The sequence below is a fragment of the Panicum hallii genome, chromosome 2 (genome assembly GCF_002211085.1).
Source record: "Panicum hallii strain FIL2 chromosome 2, PHallii_v3.1, whole genome shotgun sequence".
NCBI lineage: Eukaryota > Viridiplantae > Streptophyta > Magnoliopsida > Poales > Poaceae > Panicum > Panicum hallii.
The window spans coordinates 1,006,999-1,025,377 of NC_038043.1; the positions used below are offsets into that span (position 1 = coordinate 1,006,999).

The following is an 18,379-nucleotide window of genomic DNA, read 5'->3' on the forward strand; positions in this document are numbered from 1 at the left end:
TTCCGAGATGAGTTGGTTGCGTCAGGAATGGCACATAAGAAGTTAGCGTAGACAGTTTGGAAGATGTCGGTATCAATTACATCGTGCAACCAAGGTGTTAATGTACCTTGGTGGCCCCGACACCATGGACTGCTGATGTAGATTTCATGACGAATGTAAAACCTTGAGAATTTTGCCATCTGGACATGGGATCATGCTAGATTTTTTTTCACGGCTATAGAATTGCAGTGTTTGTATGGCTGAAATTGGGAAAAGTGGGCTCATGCAGATTTTCATAAAATTCACTAATAATAGGCCACAAAGCAGTGTTTGTATGGCTGAAATCTTGCAATTCCGACGAAGATGTCTGGATCCACCCATGTTCCGGGACGAGTTGGTTGTGATAGGAATGGCACACAGGAAGTTAGTGTGAACAGATTAGAAGATGTCAGTATCAATTACATTGTGCAACCAAGGTGTTAAGGTACCTTGGTGGCTCCGGCACCGTGGACTGTCGATGCAGATTTTGTGGCGAATGTAGAACCTTGAGAACTTTGACATCTGAACATGGGATCATGCTAGATTTTTTTTCACGGCTTCAGAATTACAGACCTCACCCTACACAACCTGAATTGAAAAAAGTGGGCAACTGTAGATTTTTATAAAATTGACTTATCATAAGCCACAAAGCAGCGTTTGTACCGCTGAAATTTTGCAATTCCGATGAAGATGTCATGATCCTTTCGTGTTCCGAGATGAGTTGGTTGTGTCAAGAATGGTATATAGAAAGTTAGCGTGGGCAATTTAGAAGATATCAGTATCGATTACGTCATGCAACCAAGGTGTTAAGATATCTCGGTAGCCCCGACACCGTGGACTGCCGATGCAGATTTCGTGGCGAATGTAAAATCTTTTGAACTTTGCCATCTGGGCACAGGATCATGCTAGGTTTTTTTCACGGCGATAGAATTACAGGCCTCACCCTACAGCACCTGAATTGGGCAAAGTGGGCTCTTGTAGATTTTTATAAAATTCACTTATCATAGTCCACAAAACAGCGTTTGTATCGCTGAAATCTTACAATTCTGACGAAGATGTCCAGACCCACCCGTATTCCAAGATGAGTTGGTTGCGGTAGGAATGGCTCATAAAAAGTTAGCGTGGTCAGTTTAGAAAATATCAGTATCAATTACATCACGCAACCAAGGTGTTAAGGTACCTCGGTGGTCCCGACACCGTGGACTACCGTTGCAGATTTTGTTGCGAATATAAAATCTTAGAACTTTGCTATCTTGGGATAATGATAGTTTTTTTTTCACAGCTGCAGAATTACAGGCCTCACCCTACAAAATCTGAATTGGAAAAAGTGAGCCACTGTAGATTTTTTATAAAATTCACTTATCATAAGCCACAAAATAATGTTTGTACCGCTGAAATCTTGCAATTCCAACGAAGATATCCGGACCCACTCGTGTTCCGAGACGGGTTGGTTGCGCCGGGAATGGCTCATAAAAAGTTAGCGTGGACAGTTTAGAAGATGTCAGTATTAATTATATCGCACAATCAAGGTGCTAAGGTACCTTGGTGGCCCCTATATTATAGACTGCCGATGCAGATTTCATGGCGAATGTGAAACCTTGATAACTTTGCCGTTTGGATATAGGATCATGCTAGGTTTTTTTCACGGCTGTAGAATTACAGGCCTCACGTTAATCGGGAAAAGTGGACTCCTATAAATTTTTATAAAATTCACTAGTTTTAATCCCTAGCCTCCGAAACCGCAGCCGCTTCCATCCCGGGGGCCAAAACCAGAGACGTACATGTCCCCTGCTTCCGAATTCCCACCGGCCACCGCTCCCTGCCTGCCCCGGCGCGGCACGCGTCTCCTGCGCGCTCTGACCGCCGCGCCGCGCCGACCACGCCGTCCGCCACAACTATAAAACGAACGCGCACGGCGCCGCGTCTCCCCGCGCTCTCGCCGAGGACAGAGGAGAAGACAAAGACAAGCCAAGCTCCGAGATCTTCATCCAGCCAATCATCCATCTTCTTGGCAGCTCCGTCTAGCTCTAGGACTTCGCCCCGCGATGTCGAGCGTGTCCGGCAGCTGGTGGTCGGCGGTGCTGGCGGAGAGGACCCGGCCGCGGGGGCGGGAAGCGATCCTCCATGCCATCGGCTCGGTCCCGGCGGCCTCGTCAGCCGCCGCGCAGGCTCCACCCCGTCACGCCTCGTCGGAGGACGGCGTGTCGCCGGCTGCTGCCGCTGCCGGTCCAGGCAGCAGCGGACCCGAGCACGCAGCGGCGGGCGACGCTGCAGCCGGCGCGTCGCCGGGGTTGAGCGCCGAGACCGCTCTGGCCATCCTGGCTGACTGCTTCGGCCACTGCTGAGATCGTCATCATGACATCACCCTCACGTATGCAGAGTGGATTAGTGGCACGAATTTACACGCGCATTGTATACAAATTTGTATGTACAGAGATGCATGAGTGGGAGATTGTGTTTCACGAAACGCAGAAACGCTGAAATTTGACTGTTTTTCTTTCAAAGATCTGAAATTTGATTCTTTTTTTATCTCGAAATTTGATTCTGTAAGTGAATGGCTTCTCTATCTGACAAAACATGGTTCCAAATTCCAATAGACTGATGGAAGTAAGGAACGGGCTTTCCTTTTTTTGAAAAAGAGGTATGGGCTTCTGTATCTCTTTTTTTTTTGAGAGGGATGGGCTTCTGTATCTGGAGGATAAACAATAAGCAACAGGTTGGGCCACTGCAAACAGCCCATTACGGCCCGCATTCACACCAGCAAGCCCAAATAGGCCCAGCCTGAAACCCCGTTGGCGGCAACCAACCTGCCACGATATCCCCACGAGAATTCGAGCTCCGTGCCCCCAAAAATTTCCCCATTTCCTTCCCTTCCTTTCCCCAATTACCGCGCCGAGAAGGGGAACCCGCCGCCGCCGCCGCTCTGCACGCCGCCCATGGCCTCCTCGTCGGAGAACGCGGGCGCGACGCTAGAGGAGCCCCAGGCCCCGCCGCTGCCGAATCCGAACCCCAGCGAGGAGGCGCCCGGCGAGGGGGAGGAGGAGGAGCCCAAAACCCTAGAGCGGGCGCAGGAGCTGTTCGACCGGGGGTCCAAGGCCATCGAGGAGGAGGACTTCGTCGACGCCGTCGACTGCCTCAGCCGCGCGCTCGAGATCAGGTTAGGGTCCCCCTCCCCCTCCCACCCCCGCTCCTCTTTGGACCTAGTTGCCTGAAGCGACCCCGCGCGTCGGTGGAGTTTTGGAGGAATTGATGGTTGGTACGGTGCATTTACCTCGGGATCTGCTGGTTTTTGAACGAGCGCTTGTGTAATTCGGGGATTCGGTTCACTAGGGTTTAAGGGGTTCTGCAGGAAATTGCTTCCAAGGAGTGGTTTCTTTTCGTGTTGCCGGTGAGCGAGATGGAGGGAGGTTGTCGCTGTCAGGGATTAGTGTATTTGGCTATCGTGTTATTAACCATGTGGGTTTTTTTAATAGTGGATTTGGCTATCGCTGTCAGTGGATTTGATCATGAGCCTTGTGTTGGTGGGTAGCAATGCTTGAATTGCTTTTACAATCAATTAAAGCAGTGTTGTCTGTGAGAATATGTAAATTTTACTAAAGTCAATCAACATTGAACAAACTTAGGACATTGTATCGTTAACATTGTTGATGGAATCTTTGTAGCTCAGTTCTTTTTTGTTGTGTTCTGACTTGTTTTACATTTCCTCTTGTGGCCTGGTGTAAGTTTTGTTAAGAACCTTTGCAGTAGTTCACTGACAAATTTCTGCCTTTGTTGCCAACTAGGACTTCACATTATGGAGAGCTTGCTCCAGAGTGTGCCAGCACATATTTTAAATACGGATGTGCCCTGCTATACAAAGCACAGGAGGAGACTGATCCATTAGGCAATGTTCCCAAGAATGCACCAAATGAAGAATCAGCGAAGAGTACAACTGCTAAAGATGATAGTGTAAGCTCAAAGGCCTCTGTTAGCAATGCGGAGGATGCTGCATCTTCAGAGAAAGTTGATGCTGAAGAAGGTATGCTCTTACAGTCTTACCTCACATAGCAATGTCCACTGAAACACATTATTATTCTGTGTATGTTGATCATTTCACAACAAAGCACTAAGTATGACCTCTTTCTTCATCTGTTTACACCTGCTAATGTTCTGTGGAATAAGTATGACCTCTTTCTTCATCTGTTTACACCTGCTAATGTTCTGTGGAATACACCCTTAATCAGCAATTTGCTCCTGTGTGTTTGCAAAATAATAGTTAAGCGGTAAGCATTCCATAGGATTCCATTTAATCAGAGTAGCTTGTTTTCCTCAAACCGATTTGTCTTTATCGATAGTAAATGAGTTAAGAGATGTATACAAAATACTTTGGATGCCCTATATAAGCATGTCTATGTGATGATTATATTTCAAACTGGGTGCGATTTCAGCTATCTTTCTTCTAGATTTGTGTATTTAATGCTGTGCTTATGTCTACTTGAATAATGATGCTAGAATAAACAGATAAGTATCACTGGTGCACTAGGTCACTTGATTCTCATGCAACTAGATGTCAAACCAGTATGCTTGCATAGGCCAACTTCTACTACCTTGTTTGGTGTTAATGTGTTATGCATTATAAATTTGCTTTTTTTTTTGCTGATGTCTTTGTTTCTTTTAACACAGTCCAATGCTAACAGTACCCAGGTTTAACTAATAATAAGTAAATTGATGGTTGTGTTCCATGTGTTTTTCTTCTGGCTGTGGTAAATATTGATATAGTCCTTTATTAGGTCAAAGCTCAAATGGCAAAGATCATGGGGATGGGAATGGTGAAATTGAGAAGCATGATGATGACGATGACGAGGATGAGAAGATGGGAGATGAAGAAGATTCCGATGTGGATCTTGCATGGAAAATGTTGGACATTGCAAGGGCCATAGTTGAGAAGAGCCCAGAAAACACTATGGAGAAAGTAAAAATTTATTCTGCACTTGGTGAAGTTGCATTGGAAAGAGGTAGTCACAGTTATCTTATGTTATGCTTCTGCATTTGATTGGTGAGTGCTGTTAATACTCATGTCCCTCTTTTAATTTCAGAGGACATAGACAACTCACTCAGTGACTACATGAAAGCTTTAGCCATGTTGGAGCAATTGGTTGAGCCTGATCATCGTCGAACTGTAGAACTGTATCCTTTGTGACAGTTAGACAATCTTGTGTGCCATACTATTATATAAACCTGATTTGCAACCTGTCTATTGGTCTATCTCTTTGGTTTTATGGGTACATTGTAGCCTAAAGATGTGCCTTCTTTAAAAGTCTATTATATACTAGTTCATTTCATTTAGGTTGCACGTGTAGCTTTATTTACTTGGATGCACTTTTTTATTGTAGATCATATGATTACATCCCAACATCCTGTATAATTTGTTTCTCTTCCTTTGTTGATTGCCTTAATTCAGTCCTAGAAACTTCCGCATATGTTTGGTTTACGAGCTGGCATCCAAGATTGGAGATGCAATCCCATATTGTGCAAAAGCGATTTCACTATGCAAGTCACGCATTCAGAGTCTGAAAGATTCCAAGGATGCTTCTTTGGCTGGTAAAGATGGTGAATCTGCTGCTGAAGGAGTCTCAGAAAAATCTGCTCCTGAAGCTGAGATAGAGCAGCTTAGTGGCATATTGACTGAACTTGAGAAGAAGGTAAAGCAGTGTCATTTCATTTTATTTGGTTTATGACCCTTGCACTGTTATCAGGGATGAAGATGATTTGTCTTGCTTCTAATGAACAATGACATCTGTAAATTGTTGTGTGTTCAGCTTGAAGACCTGGAGCAAGCTATGTCGACCCCAAGGTCTGCTATAGATGAGTTCTTGAAGACGATTGCATCCAGAGCAGCTGCTGGGCAGAAAGGTGCTGATGGCATCCCAAGGGCTGCATCTTTTACTTCTTCGCAGATGGCCACTTCGAGCAATGGCTTTGACTCCTCAGTCATGTCTACGGCAGCGACAACCGGAAGCACTGGAAGCACTGTAACTGACCTCGGGGTTGTAGGCAGAGGTGTCAAACGAGCTAACATCAAGCCGATCACAGCTGAACCTGCTCCGAAGAAGCCTGCTGTGGATTCAGCATCTGCGAAAGGTGATAGCAGCAACAGCTCGGAGGCTCTTCCTACAACACAGAACGGTGACGAATCTGTATGGAAGTAGAGCGCACTCAGTAGCCTTACCTATCATGTTAACTCGCTGGAACCTGTTAGCCGCTTATGTCTGTGGTTCTGTCTCACTTAATCTGGTCCGCTGTTAGCCGTTTTAGCTTAAGCTATTTAAATGTTTGAGAAGGGGACTGTTCGAGCCATGTACTCATCCTGAGATTTGGAACTTGTAACGTTTGATTGCTGAGAAGTTTATCACGCGTGGTGAGTTGCCTGGTTTATCGTAGCATGTGTGGGTGTGGTGAGATGAATCCTACTGTTCACTTGCCCTACAGTACCTCCTATGTTGACTCGCTGGAGGTTTCACTTAAATGCTGGCCGTTCTAGCAAAGTTATTTGAAATTTGAGCCTCTCCGTCCTGAGCTTAGTACGTTGAAAGGTTAAATTGCTGAGAAGTTTGGCGAGTTGTCTGTGTATGTGTTTTCGTTATTTATCCGTTTGGTGCCCGGATTTATGGATTTGCGTGAAAGCTAAAAGCTGAAATATGGGTGTAGGACGTTGTGTCTCGTGCATCGCAGATACTAGTTGGCAGAGCATATGAGTTTATCTTTGTTGTATTTGTCTTTCCAGCAGCAACTCTTGGGGGCGGATCCACCCAAGGACCTACTATCATCCCATTTATTTTATTTTAAAATAAATTCATTTTGCAGTATTTCTTATATTTTTTATTATTCCAGGATCTTCCTGCCGGACAGCTGCGGCCTCCACCTCAAGTTCGTGCTTGAAGGACCTACTAAAAATCAAATTAAAAGAAAGGCCACGGGGGTGGCAGGAGTGGGTGTATGGCAGGGCGCCTTGCGCACTCTGCTTGGCTCCCCATCAATGTCTCGGCACCTGTTCCATGTGCCTACCTAACATTCAGTGCAAACAGATGTTACTTAGAGAATCGGTGCTCATAAATTGTGGTCAAACAGTTTGAAAAGATTTGTTATATCCCTACATCAGGATAAATAGCCTGCTTCTTCCTTTTACTTTCGTAAGGCAAACATGCAACCAAAGATTTGAACTTTTAAATCTTTGACCAACACTTATTAGTTTAAGAAGTTGTAGCTCATACCATACAAATTTGATGCCACTAAATTCATGCTTGAAAACACATTTACATGACATCAGTTTCTTGTTCATGAACATTACAATATATGAGATATTAATGGTCAAAAGTGTGACGTTGAAGACTGCAAATGAATGAGTACAATAAGCACACTGTCATTTCTATTTTCCATTCCCAAGCAGCTTGGGTCCCTGATCAGGCAACCCAGATTCAAACCCTTTTCATGCAATCTGTGTGACTTAGTGACCAGTTCTTTCGGCATCTTGCGATAGTTTAGTTATTTGAATTAACAAAATTTTAAAAATCAAACGGAAACAAAACATGAAAGATATGGCCCTTTTCTCATTCAAGGGCGGAGCCAGACAATTATCTTACCGGGACCATGCCGGGTCAGTTTCATAAGATAGTTCTTAATTATCTACTTGGAAGAGTGATTTGTTCATCTTAAACAGAAACTTACAGTGGAATTTGAGAAAGTTATTGGGGTCAGCTGACCCCAATAACTGCACATAGCTCCCCCCCCCCCCCCAAAAAAAAAAACAATCTCATTTCAGAGCAAAAATGCCATGACCTTTTGCACGATCAACTTACATTCGTAATACATGATGATTGGGCCAAGGATATATGCACACATAATGTTTGCTGGGATGTAGTTTTTCCTGTTCAGGCTTTTGTTTTTTTTTCTCTGACCTGCTTTATCTTAAAATTAAAACACTTGGGCCTGATACTTATTGCGCTACACCTTAATATCTGGCAGGTTCTTAATAACTTTTTTTTGATACAGGTACTTAATAATTATTGATGACACATGGGATGTATCTGCATGGCATATTATTAGATTTGCTCTTCCGGAATGCACCAACTGCAGTAGAGTAATAACAACTACACGAGTTGAGGCGGTGGCTAAAGCATGCTGTGCCAATTGTTGTGAATATGTCTACAAGATGAAGCCTCTTAGTGATCAAGACTCGAGAATACTATTTTTCAAAAGAATATTTGGTTCAGAGGATGCCTGCCCTCCGTATCTGGAAGAAGTGTCAACTCGAATTTTAAGAAAGTGCAATGGTATGCCACTTGCAATTATCAGTATATCTAGCCTTCTAGCCAGTCAACCATACAAACTGCAGGAACAATGGCAGTACATATTGAACTTGTTGAGCTCCAACTGTGAGTTGAGACCTAGCTTGGAAGGGATGAGACAAATATTGAATCTCAGCTACATGAATCTTCCTCATTATTTGAAAACTTGCATGCTTTATTTGGGAATTTATCCAGAGGATCATACTATCTACAGGGATGATCTGACTAGGCAATGGGTAGCTGAAGGTTTTATAAGCAAAGCTCATGGGAGAGATCCCGAGGATGTTGGAAACAGCTATTTCAATGAGCTTATCAACAGGAGCATGATTCAACCTGTAGATACATACCCCAGCGGTGAGATTCAGTCTTGTAGAGTGCACGGTATGATGCTCGATCTTATTCTGCAAAAGTCCAGAGAAGAAAATTTTATTACTGTGACAGATGGTTTGCAATCTTTGATAGGGCTACAGGATAAGGTCCGCTGACTCTCCCTTCACTTGGATGGTTCAGCAGATAGAAGTGCGTTATTGGAAAATATCCAGCTATCTCAAGTACGAGGACTTGCAAGATTCGGCAGCACTAATTATATACCTCCTTTGTTGAAGTTCATGCACCTACGAGTTTTAAATCTTGAATTTATGTGGCACCGAAATACTGACCTCACAATGATACGGCACTTGTTTCAACTGAGGTATTTAAAGATTGTTACTGAAGGCAGAGCAGAACTACCGATAGAATTCAGGGATTGCAGAACTTGGAGATACTGGAAATAGAAACCGCCCCTCGACAGGAGTATCCAGTAACTTCAGGGAGCAATGTTGAAATTCCAGCAGATATCATTCAATTGAACCGGTTGCTGCATCTAAATTTCCCATCGGGGGGATAATTGCCTGATGGTATCGGGAACTTGAAGTCACTACGTACTCTGAAATACTTCAACGTGGGTAGAAACTCCCTACAGAATATTAAGGGTCTCGGAGACCTAACCAATTTGCAAGATCTGCAAATCTCTCGTTTCCCTGATGATGAAGATGTAGACGATGATGATGTTGTTGATCCTTCGGATACGCCAGCAAATCGTAGGGAACTTCTGTTTTCTTCCCTTGAGAAACTTTGCAACCTCAGATATTTTCGTGTCCATTTATGGCTATGACGATAATCCCAGCTGCTGGGATGAATTGAACTTGAGTTGTCTCCGCCAGCTTCAGAGAATACATATAAGAGAGTGCTGGTTTTCGAGGGTTCACAGGTGGTTTGGCGAACTCCATAATCTCTATGACATTGATCTTATAGTTCAGGAGATGCTGGGGGATGATATTGGAGTTCTGGCACAGCTTCCGTCCCTCATCGAACTCAGTCTGCACATCAAAGGCACTCCCAGAGAGAAGATCGCCATCACCAGAAGTGGATTTTCTGTTCTCAAGCATTTCGCAATTGCATGTATCAAGATATCGTATGTGACCTTTGAAGTAGGAGCAATGCCCAGGCTCCAAAGTCTCGGTCTATCTTTTAATGCACAGGATGGGGCAAGTATGGTGCTGCACCAACCGGCATCGAGCACCTGTCAAGCCTCAAGGAAATATCGGTTTCAATTGGGAACTTGTGTGCCAAAGGGCCCAACCGAAGAGCTGCGTCGTCTGTGCTAAGGAACACCCTTGAGGAGCACCCAAGTGGTCCTTCAGTCAACATTGGGAGCCATGAGACTGGAAATTTCGATTTTGATGACTTCAGCTAACTTCAGGATTACAACGACGAGATATCCTGTATGTTTCTCCACTTACTCTTGGCACTAACGACACCGGTCTCGTCTTGTGCCACATGAGAAACAAGACGAGGCTCTGCGCTGCCAGTGCCTAACCCATGCCAATTAAACTCACGCCCTGCAATAATCCCTCATTTTGCTTAGCCTGCTGGCTAGTCTTACGCTGGTCCGGTGGTCCTCACTTATTTTCCTTGCCATGCAGTACTGGTTTCTGCCGCCCGTCGTCACAGTCTGTGCTGCAGCTAGTCTTCAAGGCAGCAATGGATCAGAGGAGCTGTGGGTGGAGCAGCATGGAGCTGCGCCGGTGGCCAAGCTCGCCACGCTACGTCCACTCCCTCCGATCACCTCATGGAATGATCCACCACGCGTCGCCTCTGCACTGACGACACGGAGACGCGGTCTTTGCCGAGTGCCAAATGGTTTGCCGAGAGCAAAATATCGGGTACTCGGCAAAGAGTACGGGCCCGAAGCGTACAGCAACCCGACCGTCCACAATCGTCTCAGTGAGTACACATCGATGGTAAGGGAGATCCATGGGGTAGAATGTGATCCGACCACCGAGGATCTTGATGGGGAAGTCGTCATGAGGATCGGAGGAGGTAAGAAGCATGGGCGGTACTGGATTGCCGACGGCGCAATCGACTCGTCTTCTACTCCCACTCTATCTCAGATTCGAGCAAGAAGCACTAGCGCGAGCCCAGCCATACGAACTCGGCTGGACACTTCACAGTTACACATAGAGACACTCCAGGTTATTTCTTCTTTATCCGCCGTTCATTGATTACTATATACTTTTTCTTTGTATTATTGTAATATCGGCGTGAAAATTTTGCAGGGCCAGCTGGTAGAAGAGAGGAGGCAACGTGAGGAGCTGGAGGAGAGGATGAGGGCCGAGCGGGAGGCCGAGCAGCAGAGGATGAGGGACATTCTTGCTTATATGCAGACTCTTGGCGCCGCAACGGGTGTAGCTCCGCCAGCTTCGCTATTCATGACTCCACCTCGACCGCCGCCTCCACCTTCTGATCCGTTTTCTACTCCTGTGAGTATGGATAAGTTTTAGTTATGTATGATCGTCATTTTTCTTGTCTCACACATGCAATCTCTCCTCCTTTGCGCAGAATCAATCGGCGGCCTCAAATGATCCTAATTTTTCTCCGAATCAGCCTAATTGGCCGCCTTGGTGAATTTCGTGGTTGAACTGTTTGCAAGAACTTCGTGGTTGAACTGTTTGCATTAAAACTATTTTGAATTGCTTGTGAACTTCGTCGTTGAACTCTTGTAAACTTTGTGGACGATTATTATTCGTGTTTGTGTGCTAATATATGTATTGCTTCTGTGAATTTGGTTGTGTATATATTGCATATGTTGCTTGAAATTTGATTGCGTGTATATGTTGTATATGCTGTGCAAAATGGAAAAGAACAGGCTGTGCAAAAAAAAATTCCCAGCTTTGCCGAGTGCCATGCAGAAAACACTCGGCAAAGCTGGGAGCCTTTGCCGAGTGCCACTCATAAAGCACTCGGCAAAGACTGGAGTCTTTGCCGACTGTCTACTCTGGGGCGCTCGGCAAAGTTTTGAAATTTTGCCGGCGCCTGTTTTGGCTCTCGGCAAAGGCCCGTCACCGTTCCACGCGCCGTCAGTGCACTTTTGTTTGCCGAGTGCTGGCTCCAGCTCTCGGCAAAGGTTTTGCCGAGTGCCCGTGTAAAGGCTCTCGGCAAAGATGCCTTTGCCGAGAGCCCCCGGCACTATACGTTCTGAACTGAACCCCCGGCATCCATCACGTTTGGCTAACATGTTGTTCTGGACGTCTGGCTCACCGCTCACCTACTGCAGGGCAACCTGATTATACCGAGGTGTGCTCCTCTTGGACCTCAAGCCGTGATGGTTTTCAGGACATCTTGTTCCTTGAAGGCTGGAGGTTGCCTCCATCCCTAAGTTCATCAATTGTGGCATTGGCTAGCTGATGCCGGAAATATTACAAGTCACATGTGTGACTGGCAGTCAAATTAACCATCACACAAGGTGTAATATTTTTTTTATATTGTTGAAATAATTGCTCCAGCTTTAAAAAAATTGTTCAAATGTTCCAAAAAAATTATCCAAGTGTGATCTTGTTTTGAAGATCTCATCGCAAGGAACATAATGTGTAGTTGGATTTTGATTTGGATATACGGTTTTGAAAAATATAACTATGCAACACCTTGACTGCTAGTGACTCCTAATAGCCCCCTGCTGATGCGGTTCTGTTCCGAAGTCCTCTGTTTCAACAGGTATACAACGTGTGCAGTTTCAGTTCCTATTTGGTAGTTGATTGCTAGTGTTGGTAATACTGACATTAGTTTGTTAGATGCATAGTTACTCTGTTTTGGATCAAGAAATGCGTTGTTCTCCAAATTGGAATCTGTAGGTTAGAAAGTTGACGACTATGTGTCAGTGCTGCATTACCCTGCCAGTTCGAGAGGAAAATAAATATCAGTGCTGCATTTCATGCCTCCGTTCAGAACACACGCAAACTATGTGGCCATAGTTCATGATCATATTTTCTTTTGGGAGAAAAGGATCACTACATGCTTTCGCTAATTAAAGCCCTATAATTCAAAAATACGATGGTTCAAGAACTAAGGATTATGCATGCCGTGGGTTGTACATCGTTGATGTTATGTCTTTATTCTTTAATAACCATGAATTGTGTAGTCAGAGACTAGGAGTGCTCTTGGAGTGATTGTAATTCCTTGACACAATTGTGTGAGATCAATAAAGCTTCTTTCATAGAAAAAGAAACATTCATCCTCAAAGTGTGACTTGGTCAGGCTGGCATGTCCAGACATCCTCAAAGTGAGATCGACGCACCAGACATGTACGATCAGCCCGGCGGTATGGCCATGACGGCAGATGATGGAGGGCTTGGATTCGTTGGCGTGAATGGTGGCATCCTCTATACCTGGGGACGTGGTAAGCTGGTCGCATTGCATGGTCATCGAGCTCAACAAGCTGCTTCCTATTCACTCCCAGTCAGTCTGGTTGAATGGCCTTGCCTTTGTGGAAACAACATACATCATTTTCATTCGCACAAATGCCGGCATCTTCTCAACTATTCGCATGACCAGTGGGTTTAAAATAAAGTTGGGCAAGAGCTTATTAGCAGGTTTGTTTTGCAGTTTTTGGGTGCAACAGAGATGAGTTCTGCAGCCCCTTGTTGTGCAAAGGAAGCTTCTGTTGGCAAATTTCATCTAAAATTACATCCCGGAGGGCTTCTTCACAGATGTCATTGATCTTTGGTTCAATAAAGAATCTCTTGTGTTTCGCTCTATAGAGAGCACTACAAAAGCTGTTCTGTTTTCTGTAGGAAAATGCTATTAAAAGATGAATTTGTGGAGATTTTGGCAAAATGGAAATCAAAGCCTTTACTATAACATTGCCAAAATCTGGCACACCATATAATTCCAAACCAAAATTTCCAAATCAAAGTATTTTTATGGTTGCAGTTGCAGTAGGCTTATGGAAGGAAACATCCCACGGAGGAAGTTACGCGCGCTTCCACCCAAATTCTAGCCTTCATAAAACCATTGCCCGGGGGTCCCGGCTCCCTTCGTGGATGGGCTTGCGCCGCCGTGGAGTCACCTGGCCGGTGCAAGGCGTGGCGCGCCGCCGTCGACGCCGGCCGCCTCCTGCGCGCCGACCTGCTCCAGCTCTCGGTGGGCGGCGTCTTCACCAACATGCAGCACGAGCTGGTGTCGCAGTTCCTCCGGCGGCCCATGGAGGGGCGCAGGGTCTCCGGCGACTTCGGCTACGTGGCCGTCCACAGCGACTTCGGCGTCCCGTTCGCGCGCGTCGTGGACTGCTGCAACGGCCTCGTCCTGCTCGACACGCCGGGTCCGGCGCCACGGGCTGCTGCGTGGCGAACCCGGCCACGCGGCGGCAGGCGCCCCTGCCCCCGTGCCCGCCGTCGCCGGAGGGGACGGTGGGGAGCTCCTGCTACAGTGACCGGTACCTCGTGTTCGATCCCACCGTGTCGGCGCACTACCAGGTTCTCCTGCTCCCACACCGTTTCCCAGATAAAGAAAAAGTCAAGGCCAAGATTGGGGAAGGGATGGTAGAGTCTCCGCCATCGCCATGGATGATCCAGGTATTCTCGTCGAGAACACAGCGGTGGGAGGACAGGTCGATTGTCCGGGAAGGGGAGGCCATTGCCGCTGCCGACCTGCTGCAATCATCTCTTCAGCAACCAATAATGCCCCACTATTACGCTGCCTGCTGGCACGGAGCGCTGTACCTGCACTTCAACGATGATTTCCTTATGCGGTATGGTATCTACAACTTCAAGACACTTTTTCATCAAGAATTACTTATGTTTTTTCCCCTTTTCATTAATAGATTTATGGATCCTAGCTATGATCCATTCATGTTTAATTTTTTTAATATTGATTTCATCGCTGCACAGTAATATTGTCAGATGATAAGTACCAGGTGATGTGATTAGAACACCGGCAAGCATTGATGCAAGAACATTTGGGAACTTCGTATTGGAAAATCAAAGAGTGGCGTCTATTGCGCGATAACTTATCAATACCAGCTTCGGGTTTGGCTCCTCAGTGAATTTGGCTGCAGGACAGGGTGGGTACTGATGTTATCAACAGTGGCACACGTGTACCTGTGCTTTCCCAGATGTTTTTTTCCCTTTATATTAAACAATCTAAATCTGATTTTCGGTTCCTTGTAGTCAAGACAATCAGTTAAATTTGTAAAGAAAAAGTGTATTTTTCATCCCTCAAGTATTACAATAGTGTGATATTCATCCCTCATGTTTCATTTGTTGCAAATCAACCCCTTAATTAACTAAAACATAGTATTTATCATCCTCACCTTAGTTTAACAATGGTTTAGTGCCATCTAATGGTAGTTTATGTCACGCAATCATCTAACTATTCCCTACTTAGCAATGTAATATGCTAGGTTGAGGATATAGAACCTTAAAAAGAATTATGTAAATCCTCTGAATTGGGTACCATAGAAAAATTTTATCGGAAAAAGTTAACGGAATCAATTCAAACCAAACCATTATAGCGATTGATTCAACATTAGATATGGCCAAGTAATAATTAGTAAGATAATTATATGACCTAAACTAATATCATATGACACCAAATCATTGTTAAACTAAGGTGGGGATGATAAATGCACCAGTTTAGTTAGTTAAAGGGTTGATTTGCACCAAACGAAATATAAGGGATGAATGTCACATTTTTACAATACTTGAGAGATGAAAAATACACGTTTTTCAATTTGTAATGCTTTGTGTAGGAAAATGCTAAAAGAACAGAATTTCTTGGAGGTTTTATTTGGCAAAATAAAATGAAGCTATCTCTATAATTTTGATAAAAGTCTGTTAGAAATCAGAACTGCAACATAATCAGTTAAAGTTTACAAAAGTTTTGATATACGTAAACCTAAACCTTTTTAGTTTCATATTTTAATAATAAATTTTACAGAGGCAAATTCACAAGTAAATCCTTTTGGTTGTGCCTGCTGCAGTGGCAGAGTAGTGGCTGTTTGTGACTTGTTGTCAGACCATATGCATTGGGAGACAGGCCATTTTTTTGTTTAACTTAACTTGAAACCGAATATATTGAAATATTGATATTTTGCAGAGCCCCTTTTGAAGGTTTATGGAAAGATCCCATAGAGCAAGTTGCTATTCGACCTCGAGGCACTCAAATTTTTCTGGCGAGATTTTCTTTGAACAAAAAACTATAGGTATAGGAATCATTTTGGATTTTTTCAGTGCTCGAGAACAAGATAATTGTCCGAAGAGAATTATGAAGAAAGAGTAGAATCATATTTCATACAGAGATCTTCACTACTGCACAAAGTATTTTTACCACCTCTATTTTCACCGCTTGTTTTGCAAACACCGGTGGTGAAATATTTTCACCGCGTTCCAAATAGAGCCAGCAGTAAAAATATATTATTACCACCAGCCAGTGGCCCGGGACCGGCGGTGATGATTCACCGCCGAACCCAGCTACGGGCAAGCGGTGAAAATAGACCTCATCCAAGCTTATATAATTTTTTATTTTTTATTAAGATTATTTATATAGTAATTCACAATATAGAAACACAGTACTAAAAAATAAATATAACTATATATGTTTATACAAGTCATGAGAAAATTACATATAAATACAAATTAATAGGTAAATGATAATTTGTAGAAAAATTAAAGGTGAGACCATATTCGCCTTTGGTCTCCACCAAGCTTCAATGTGTATGTGATGTACAATAAAACGTAATACTACCTCTATTTTTAAATACACGACACCACCGTTGACTTTTCTAAAAATGACAGAAGTTATCTTAAAAAAATTGATTCCACCACCGGGTTCTTGTTTGGGCCGGCGGTAAAAGAGCAGCCCCCCGCCAGCCTGCCTGACGCCCTGTTCACTACGCCGACTCCCTGTCCGCGCCGCCACGGCCGCCCGCCCACCGTCGACGGCCTGCGCCCCCAACGCCGGCGCCCCAGGTCCACCCCACCCGCCTGCCTGCGCCGACGCTCCCACCGTACCCCGACGCACCGGCGCACCGCTTCCTCTCGGCGCCGCTGCCGGCCTTGCCCCGACACCCCGGCGCCCCGAGGTCGACGCCTGGCCGTACCCCGACCGACCGGGGTCGGAGCACGCCTAGCCGCTGGCGCGCCGCGCCCGCCCGCGCTCTGCCCCGACGCCTTGTCCACACCGCCGCCCGACGCCGTGGGCCCGTGCCAGGACGACGGCCTCCACCGCAACGCCGAGCCCCTGCCCGCCGTGCAGCCTAGCTGCCTGGCCGCCGCGAGCCCGCGAGGCGCGAGGCAACAATTCCCCCCAACGCAGAGCGAGCTGAGGTATACATGCATGCTGTTCGGTGAAATGTCTGGGAGGTCTAAGGTCTTCAGTAGTTGCTTAAGTGAATGAAGTAATCCTGTTCCATGTCTGGGTTCCCATTCTTGAACTTTGAACATGGATTTGTCCCAGTACTCAATGTTGAAGAATTTATTTATGCATTTTATCAGACGAATCGGTGAAAAGGCTTGTACCATACTGGTAAGACATATGTACGTCTTAGCTAGCTGTAGTGTCTTCTGACTTTTAACATAATGATACTCCCTGTAGTTTATATATTGATTAGACTTTGGAGGTACGAATGCATACTTTGATTTCTTATGATATAAAGGATGTCAAAGATTGCAGTACTGCACTAGTGTCGTATTATGATTCATGTAATCTATACATCTGTTGCAAGAAGTAATTCCTGATGAATAAAACGAGAAACTTTTCTGTATAATATGTGCTCACCTGATGAATTGGCTTCCTTTATCAGATCATTAATTATTCAATGTCAAAAAAGGAGGTTGCATGTGTATCTTGTTGGTCAATTGTGACTACAGATCCTGATGATTTTTTTTTTTCATTCATGTATTCATGTATGTATGCACCTTAAGAACCCAGCTTTAGCGGAAGAGAAATGTGAGAATATAATATGTGCTCATTTTGATCATGGCAAGGTTTAGACTTTGCAGAGGAAGATTAGTCAAGTTGTTTGACACTTGTCTCAATTCTGCCTGCAAGTTCAAGAATCAGTAGTGTGTCTATTGCTCATGGGGATGGTGTTATCTTGACTGGTGATGTTAGAAATTTGGCACTAATTATCATAGTACTGCTTGCCAAAAATACTTTGGAGAATTTGTGCATTTGATTCTGCGTGTATTATCTGTGTGACAGAAGTTGTTCATTTGTTTCCTCACGTGTGACAGAAACAAGTGCATTTGTTTCTGCATAGTATTATCTGTGTGTAGCAAACTGTCCTGTTTTAGCTTTTGTATTCACCAGTCATCCAGCTGTTGTCGTTTATTATCTCGTGTCAGATGATGAAATTTGTATTTCAGGGGCAGCAGCTGGGGGCACAGGTATATGACTAGCGAGACTGGTGACTGATGAGCAGTAGAACAGAGATATATTGTTGCTCTGCGAGGGGATGGAGCGGTGGAACAAATTTGGAAGCAAGTGGGCAGAAGCGGGAGGGATTGGATTAATTAATTTCTCGGCAAAGGATTATCACTGCGGCACGCAAAACCGGCGGTGAAAATAGGTTTAGGACCGGCAGTGAAATCGATCAGCAGTAGTGCTTGTTGGACTGGAGACTTGTCTGAAGAGAATTGACTTACAAGTTAACCAAAAGAAAATAGGATTAAGTGTATACATTATCCGATGGTTGACTTGCCTCAGGATTCTAACTGGAGCAG

At 44.8% G+C, this 18,379-nt stretch overlaps 1 protein-coding gene and 2 pseudogenes across 1 annotated transcript; all 3 read left to right on the plus strand.

Moving 5' to 3' along the window:
- Positions 1-2,858: 2,858 nt before the first annotated feature.
- On the plus strand, positions 2,859-6,555 carry LOC112882626 (protein HGV2). The gene is made up of 6 exons (XM_025947716.1): positions 2,859-3,175; positions 3,801-4,036; positions 4,788-5,012; positions 5,094-5,184; positions 5,465-5,699; positions 5,817-6,555. Exons 1-6 carry the CDS (start codon positions 2,955-2,957, stop codon positions 6,204-6,206), a joined length of 1,398 nt encoding a protein of 465 aa, XP_025803501.1. The 5' UTR covers positions 2,859-2,954; the 3' UTR covers positions 6,207-6,555.
- Positions 6,556-7,592: 1,037 nt separating this feature from the next.
- On the plus strand, positions 7,593-10,077 carry LOC112880009 (annotated as a pseudogene).
- A 223-nt stretch (positions 10,078-10,300) lies between these two features.
- LOC112880010 lies at positions 10,301-14,871 on the plus strand (annotated as a pseudogene).
- The last annotated feature ends 3,508 nt before the right edge of the window (positions 14,872-18,379 follow it).

Coding starts and splice junctions, on each gene's coding strand:
- LOC112882626 (XM_025947716.1), top strand. CDS start 2,955: ATGGCCTCCTCGTCGGAGAACGCGGGCGCGACGCTAGAGGAGCCCCAG. Junction 4,037..4,787: donor GAAAGTTGATGCTGAAGAAG/GTATGCTCTTAC, acceptor GTCCTTTATTAG/GTCAAAGCTCAAATGGCAAA. Junction 5,700..5,816: donor TGACTGAACTTGAGAAGAAG/GTAAAGCAGTGT, acceptor TTGTGTGTTCAG/CTTGAAGACCTGGAGCAAGC.